The sequence below is a fragment of the Malaya genurostris genome, chromosome 2 (assembly GCF_030247185.1).
Source record: "Malaya genurostris strain Urasoe2022 chromosome 2, Malgen_1.1, whole genome shotgun sequence".
Classification (NCBI taxonomy): domain Eukaryota; kingdom Metazoa; phylum Arthropoda; class Insecta; order Diptera; family Culicidae; genus Malaya; species Malaya genurostris.
Window position 1 is genome coordinate 3,727,966 of NC_080571.1, and position 7,681 is coordinate 3,735,646.

The 7,681-nt window shown below is 37.8% G+C and overlaps 2 protein-coding genes across 2 annotated transcripts; both read right to left on the reverse strand.

Annotated features, from left to right (window-relative positions):
* Nucleotides 1-21: 21 nt before the first annotated feature.
* LOC131432561 (biogenesis of lysosome-related organelles complex 1 subunit 1) lies at nucleotides 22-1,074 on the reverse strand. Its single transcript, XM_058598903.1, has 4 exons — nucleotides 848-1,074; nucleotides 715-787; nucleotides 340-472; nucleotides 22-281 (listed from the first exon to the last, which is right to left on the reverse strand). The coding sequence occupies exons 1-4, from the start codon at nucleotides 906-908 to the stop codon at nucleotides 180-182; spliced, it is 369 nt and encodes a 122-aa protein (XP_058454886.1). The 5' UTR covers nucleotides 909-1,074; the 3' UTR covers nucleotides 22-179.
* A 777-nt stretch (nucleotides 1,075-1,851) lies between these two features.
* LOC131430076 (alpha-(1,6)-fucosyltransferase) lies at nucleotides 1,852-4,616 on the reverse strand. Its single transcript, XM_058594723.1, has 3 exons — nucleotides 2,946-4,616; nucleotides 2,731-2,884; nucleotides 1,852-2,673 (listed from the first exon to the last, which is right to left on the reverse strand). The coding sequence occupies exons 1-3, from the start codon at nucleotides 4,019-4,021 to the stop codon at nucleotides 2,185-2,187; spliced, it is 1,719 nt and encodes a 572-aa protein (XP_058450706.1). The 5' UTR covers nucleotides 4,022-4,616; the 3' UTR covers nucleotides 1,852-2,184.
* Nucleotides 4,617-7,681: the final 3,065 nt, after the last annotated feature.

Sequence of the window (7,681 nt, forward strand, 5' to 3'; positions counted from 1 at the left end):
CTCATTAAATGTAATCAACAGTTCGAAAAAATCAATTTCGATTTATTTTATCATGAATTATTAAGTGTTATCTACAGAAAGCGTACATAGCGCATTATTGCTCTTTATATGGGACATGCTTTTTGAGTATATTCTTGGAAAATTAATGAGATCCCGAATTTCTACACTTTTTAAACAATTTATTTTTCTCTGCTAGTTTTATACGCTATCTCTAAAGCTGTCGTGATAACATTCATATCGTTTTCAATAGTCTTAGCCCAGTTTTCAACATCACCGATTTCCTACGAATAGAAGCATTTATTCAACTGAAATAATGCAGGTATTAATATTACTGTCTACCTTCAATGACCCGTTAAAGTTTTCGATCAATGTCAACCATTGCTGGGTTTGCTTCGCAAAGTTTGTCGCACCTACGTGCAACTGTTTGGCTTCTGCGTCCAATCGTTTTTGATTCAGATATGCCTGGGCCACGCTGTAAATGATTGAATGACAATAAAATAAATAGAACAATAGAGGATAGAAATTTAATGCCACTGACGCTTCATTTTTTGGATAGAATTTCATTCTATTCACAAAACAAATGTTTCTATAAAAAGGAAAAAACAGTAGGACTCGATCCAGGGTAAAATTTTACTATCATGAGCTGAAGGCTTCTAGTTCAGTACAAAAGGAATTGATGATTTTATATGATAAAATTATATATTCTAGACTTACCCCACATTCAAATGGTCAACCAAATTCTGTGTGAGCTCATTAGCAGACAAAATAGCTTCTTTCCTTCGGCGCTCTGAAAGAAAATATGCGACTTATCTGCTTATTACACATTACATTTCAATTTTTTACGCACCTTGCTCTTCTTTTTTTGCTGCTTGACGAGCTTGATGATCCTTAATCATTGCCGATAGCATTTGAATAACAGTTACTATTTGCTACTTAGAAATGCAATTGAAAATACTTTTGAAAATGCATTCAAAACAAAACAATTTTTGGCAGTCACTTGTTATCACACAAAACAATGTTCATTTTCAATGAGTTCAAGCAAACGCGAAAACGAAACAGGGCATATAGTCGGCACGACTGGCCCTCTCCTCGAACTGACAGCCGTCAGTTCAACAAGATGAAGAAGAAGAAGATTTTCAATGAGTGTCATGAACACAATAAAATACACACTATCGGAAAATATAAAAGAACTAGGTTTGATCGAAATTTTAGAATCCATCTCCGAAAACATTGCTGCATTTCCATGCTTCAGTACAGCTAGGCCTTGGTTTTTTCGGAGCACAGAATCATTGCTTGACTGGTGTTGCGATACTATTGACATCCTTCTAGATCGTTGTTCGAACGTAAAACAGCTAACTTGTTGAACAAGCACCCTATCAAGAAGCATAGGGAAATGTTACGCTTCAGGCGATTTACTTTCATGAATATTTTTGCAAAAAACTAGGGTAACAGTGGTGTTTTGGCCACTTCATATATTTTGGCCCACCTAACAAACTTTATGGATTCACCCGATGTTAAGTAACCCATGTTGTATCAATTTGATGCTAGCCACATTAAATTACCTATTGCGGAAGGATTTTCTAAAGATATTACAACATTTGGTGGATAGTGGGCTAAAATAAAATAAATCCAAAATACGTAAACGTGAACTGCCACTGGAAAATACATTCTGATTATTTTTACTTTTTTCAAGCGTCTTTCGACTATGGTTTGTAATATTATCAAATTAAAAAAAATGAATCAATACGAATGCGTGAAGTAAGTAAAACATTAATTCAATGTTTTTTGTTCGTGATCACATGAGACATATAAAATATTTGCTTTGGACTTACTTTAGCATCCTTTGTTGAGTGATTTTATACTGGTAATTGCTTTACTGCACGTTTTTGTTGGTTTGTATAAATTAATGCTTAATTAGTTGGTAGGTCGTTTCCAAGTTCGTGTTCACCACACAAATTTCTTTCACTATCATCTTTCTTAAAATTCATTAAATCTATGTTTGTTGTATTTATCTGCCTGATGTTTTGCTCTGTTACTAACATACACACGAATGTTAAACTTTTTTTTCAAATTGAGTTGTTCGGTACGTAATGCTTTAAATGCCAACGTTTCTCTGTCTATCACATCCCAGTGGAGTTCACACGAATGAATGAGTCCTAGAAATTCTAATGAAGTAGTTCCGTTTTACTTTACGTTGGGGTATGTCGGCAAGTCCACTACCTCAATTTTGTCGTTAACTTTAAACGATGGGAACAACCCCACCTGACTGGTTCGTACATTCTTACCCTTGGAGAATCCATTCCAGTGATTGCCTGCGACGCCAACCAGGTCACCTTTGCGCAGATGTATCTCATCATGATTCTTCGGATTATGGGCCAGTACGGATTCCCGGTTGTGAGCATTCTGACCACCATAGTAGTAGATGTCGTCCAGCGATTTAAACCGCCGGGAAGCGTCCGGGTACATGCTCTGCATGATTTCATACGCCACACGGCACACCTGCGAACTAAAAGTGCACACAAGATAGTCACTCAACGAGAGCAGATGGATATCCAGAATAATGCCGTTCAGCGACGAATCGGTGTATCGGGTTGACACTGCCGCCACCTTTGCTACGTCCGGGTCACCAATAACCTCATAGTGAGGATATTTAGATTTGGCCTCATCAATAACCTACAACACAGAAGTATAATAGGATTCGTATGGGTAAGATTTGGTTATTTTACACACCTTCGGATCATCACTGGCGACAAACACCCTCCGCTTATCAACCGCTTCTACCATTTCCAACTGATCGTAATAATCGTCAACTGCTATCATGTACTCTTCAATTCCATGGAAAGCCGCTTCCGTTCCCACCTTGTCCGTACGTCTGACGTGAATTCTAGAAATAAAAACAATGTTTGGAAAAAAAAAATTCTTGATCTTATATTTAACAAACTTACCCAACAATCGGTTTGCGGAAACCAAGCTTCTCAATTCCATTTTCTAGCATTTGACGCGTCTCTCCGGTCGGCTTTAACAGATACTTCAGAAACTGCCCAATCCACCAGACTATCGGATCACCGTGCAATTTTATCATGCGTGGTGCCAAATCGGCTGGAATCGCCAATGGTAGATAGGGAGGACGTGGATTCAAGGAATCGATTATCGGAACTGTTAGAACCTGGGTTTCTGAGGTTCCGGGCCAGCTTCCATGACTGGCTCCATTAGCATCGAGGCAGGTATCTGAAATGGGTTGGAAAACTTCTTCCCAACCAGCTTTGTGATAACGCCAGCCTTTTGATTTGAGAATCAACGTTCGTTCGGTGGCATAGGCCATAATAAAACAATATACAACATGATGCAACTGACACCCGTAACCACAGCCTTTGTTAAGCCGACAAACCAACTTACGAGCTGAACTGCAATCTTCCGGACTTTGTAGGTAAGTCAGTCGCTTCTGAACCAAGTCACTCAAATCCTTGGCTTCTTTGATACGCCAAAACTCGTAGCCGTCACTGGCACGCATCTGATTGATATCGTTCAGCAAAGAATTTTTGTGTTCCCTCGCGAGCGACAGGAAGTTCTCTAATGGCGCTGCCACTTCTGGTGAGTTACGCCGTGCAATTTTGGCAACCTTAACGACTTCGGAATGTAAATAGTTCCACAGTTCTTCTGTGTTGCTAGCCACTCTTCTTCTCATATTTTCATATTCCAGTGACACACCTTTAAAGCGACCGGCACCAGCTCCCTGAATTTGAAGCTTATTGCCAAGTTCATCTATAAACTTTTGCTTCCGATTGTACGATGTATCACTGAGGTATTCGTCAATCAAATTACGCAGCTCCTGATCAACTTGTTTGGATTTTTCTAGATAAGCTAGCGCCTGGTTTAGCCTTCGCTCGGTATTATCATTATCACCACCACTGCTAGTATTTAGCTTCGAGTAGAAAATTACTACAAGAATCACCCACACTGCAATGAAGCCAGCCAATACACGTACCCAATTATTTAATCCGGTCAACTGTCGAAGAATCATGTTTATATTCCCTTAAAACTACCTCCAGCGTAATCGTATAAAACTTTGACACTATTCCCGTTTCGGTTATTGGGTAGGAACTAAAAATGATGATCCATATGAATAGGCGTCATTGCTCTGCTTCTTTCTCCTACACTTTAGCTTTCGTGACGTGTATTCTTTTTTTCAAAAGTGGGTAATTATCCAGTCAAACTCCACACAGATTGGCAGATAGCAATTTTTCGCAATCTAGTTAATTCGATTTAGGTCCAGTACTGGCGTGCTGCTACATCTGGCAAGTGATCATTTAAAAATTTATTTTCTGCACAACCTACGTTTTTCATTGCAGCAAACGCATTGCATTTTGATCGCAGAAATAATACGAAAGCAAAAACGATCTTTCCACTTGAGCAAATACGTTTTCACTGTTTCCTATTGTTATTCAAATACCTCCAATGAGCAACACCTTCATACTAGTTCGTTTCGTAGCTGCGATAATACACGACAGAGGAATACCACACAATGTATTTGACCTATAATTTCCAACTCATTATTGTTTCCATGCCAAACGCTCTAGCAAAGGTATCAGAACATGGATGAACACTGACAACATAATCAATGCGAATGTCACGAATGTCATGACAGCTCCGCCAGAGTAGCCAGATGATATGTTAATGAGTGCAAAATAATTTTCAAAAGTCATAAGAATGAATTCTGACTTTTAGGCATAAGTATTGTCAATTACGCCTTTTTTTTGGCTAACGACCAATAAGCTATCCATCAACATTCACTTTGAAGAGTAATTTAGAATGACTCGGCACTCGCTGAAAGTAAATCTTGTGTTAAATTTAATACTCTATTTTTCATAGCTCGCCTGCAATTTCCTTCGAAAGTGGAAGTTGACAGGTGGCTGATTGGCCGTTATAAAAAAAGCGTAAAATGTAATCCATCAGTTTGTCTTATGAAATTTAACAGAGCGACATTCCATTATATCTAGGTTGATTTTTCGAAGGGCCATATGAGCAAGGGCTCGTTTACTTTTTCTTTCGATTATTATGACGCGATTATAGAAGTTTTCGGATATTTATCAATTCTGTTTGGAAGTCGGAGGCTTCGGGCTATATTTTGTACAAAGACTTGAGTGATAAACGTGCAAATCGCTTAGTAAATAATAAAAGATTAATTCCGAAAGTCCCTCTACAAAAGGGCCTCTCTTTGTTTACTTTCTCGTTTGATTATTACGGAGCCATTATTGCAAATTCTCTAAAGTTACCAATATAAATTGAAAGATTGTAGTTTTACCTTGAAAGTTTCTCGAAGAGTAAAGCCACAGACTAACAGACAGGACACTCAAATTAGATTCTTTAACCATATAAACGGTCATTTCGAATATTCCTTTAGTTGGGACAGTACTCGCATATGTCATGATGGCGCCACGTTACCCTATCAAATACATCCTGTCTGTCATCTTGACTGTGTTTATTTTTTTCATTTACCAACCGAGTTGCCATTCATACAGAATTACCTGTACTGTATTGATTTGTATACCTCCATGCGAATTTCATGCAGGATACAGATTAATTACATATTGCCAAAACTATATACAGAATTGTGCCTACTTCTCATCCTACAACGCAATACAGAATCGAACCCGTTTTGTTACAATATTTACTTTCTTCTGGTCTGCCGTCACTTAATTTCGGGTGAAAACTACCAACACAATCAAAAATAGTCTAGATGAACAACGTTGAGTAAAATAAATGTTTACCTTCCAACATCGCTAAAAAAGTTAAATATATTATCAACGTAATCCAATAATTTATTGTGACGATTCATTATCAAATATTATGATGAAATCTGGCAACCCTGCAAGCAGCTGATCGGTGTTGACAAACGAGGGGAAACCAACTAGTAAAAAAAACTTTTACGTAACACAAGGGGTGTACCGATAGTAAATAGTTCGCGCAGTACAATATAGGTGGAACCAGTGCATCACGAAAAAATATTTTTATAAGAATTTACTCATAGTGTCATGTCTGTTAGTCTGTGGTAAAGCGTCAAATATAAAATCAGTTCGGTAAATCGTGAAAGAAAAAGTAAACAAAGAGAAACTGTCATTTGCAGTTAGACCCTTTTGTCGTGGGACGGTCGAATTACACAAAGAGACCCAGATTGACGATTGACTATCCAAGTATTTCTCACATTGCAGTTGAGACATGTCGTTTTATAAACAATCTATCTATACGAAATACACTACGTTGAGACTTACTGTTGAATTCCAAGATTTACAAAGTAGTACATTTTCTTCGAAACCGTAATTAACAGATCGGCTGAAAAGTTCGTATCGTTTCTATGAGAGGGCGCCACTAGAATTAAATCCATACCATTTTCAGTTAGTACCAACCTTCAAAAGATACGTGTATAAATTTGACAGCTGTCTGATTATTAGTTTGTGAGATATTGCATTTTGAATGAAGCTACTTTTGTTATTGTGAAAAAAAATGGAAAAAAGGAATTTCGTGTGTTGATGAAACACTACTTTTAGATGAAAAAAAGTGCCGCCGATACCAAAAAATAGCTTGGTGAGTGTTATCCAGACTCTGCACCGGGCGAAGCAACAATTCGTAAGTGGTTTGCAAAATTTCGTACTGGTCATATGAGCACCGAAGACGATGAACGCAGTGGACGTCCAAAAGAGGCTGTTACCGATGAAAACGTGAAAAAGATCCACAAAATGATTTTCAATGACCGTAAAGTGAAGTTGATCGAGATAGCTGACACCCTAAAGATATCAAAGGAACGTGTTGGACATATTATTCACGAATATTTGGATATGAGAAAGCTTTGTGCAAAATGGGTTCCGCGTGAGCTCACAATCGATCAAAAACAACAACGAAAAACCATGCTGAAATTGAACGAATTGGGCTTCGAATTGCTCCCGCATCCACCGTATTCTCCAGATTTGGCCCCCAGTGACTTTTTCATATTCTAAGATCTCAAGAGAATGCTCGCTGGTAAAAAATTTAGAAGCAATGAAGAGGTAACCGCTGAAACTGAGGCCTATTTTGAGGCAAAGGACAAATCGTACTACAAAAATTGTATCGAAAAGTTGGAAGATCGCTATAATCGCTGTATCGCCTCTGATGGCAATTATGTTGAATAATAAAAACGAATTTTGGCAAAAAAATGTGTGTTTCTATTAAACGATACGAACTTTTCAGCCGAACTGTTACCGTGATTTGGTGTATTTCATTCGAGTATGAATCCAAAAGACGCTTTTTTAGCACAGACTAACAGACATGACACTATGAGTAAATTCTTTCAAAAATAAATTTTCGTGGGGCACTAGTTCCACCTATATTGAGCTGTGCGATCTATATACTATCGGTTCACCCCTTGTGTTATGTAAAAGTGTTTTTACTAGTTGGTTCCTCCCCGATTTTAACAGGCTCTGTAGAATAAACGAAATGAATCATGGGGTAATTTTCATCCGAAATTAAGTGGCGGCAGGCCAGAAACAAGCAAATATCGTAGTAGAACATGAGTTCGATTTTGTATTGATTTGGAAGAATTGGCACAATTCTGTATTTAGTTTTGCCAATATGTATTAAATCTGTATCCTGCATGAAATCCGCATGGACGTATACAAATCACTACATTACAAATACTTTGTTTAAATCA

Bases quoted from the DNA above. Each gene is read 5' to 3' on its own strand.
- LOC131430076 (XM_058594723.1), bottom strand. From the start codon at position 4,021: ATGATTCTTCGACAGTTGACCGGATTAAATAATTGGGTACGTGTATTG. The intron at 2,885-2,945 runs GTAAGTTTGTTA...TTTTATTTCTAG, and splicing joins TTCCGCAAACCGATTGTTGG to AATTCACGTCAGACGTACGG. The intron at 2,674-2,730 runs GTGTGTAAAATA...TCTGTGTTGTAG, and splicing joins TCGCCAGTGATGATCCGAAG to GTTATTGATGAGGCCAAATC.
- LOC131432561 (XM_058598903.1), bottom strand. From the start codon at position 908: ATGCTATCGGCAATGATTAAGGATCATCAAGCTCGTCAAGCAGCAAAA. The intron at 788-847 runs GTGCGTAAAAAA...ATTTTCTTTCAG, and splicing joins AGCAAAAAAAGAAGAGCAAG to AGCGCCGAAGGAAAGAAGCT. The intron at 282-339 runs GTAGACAGTAAT...TTCTATTCGTAG, and splicing joins ACTTTAACGGGTCATTGAAG to GAAATCGGTGATGTTGAAAA.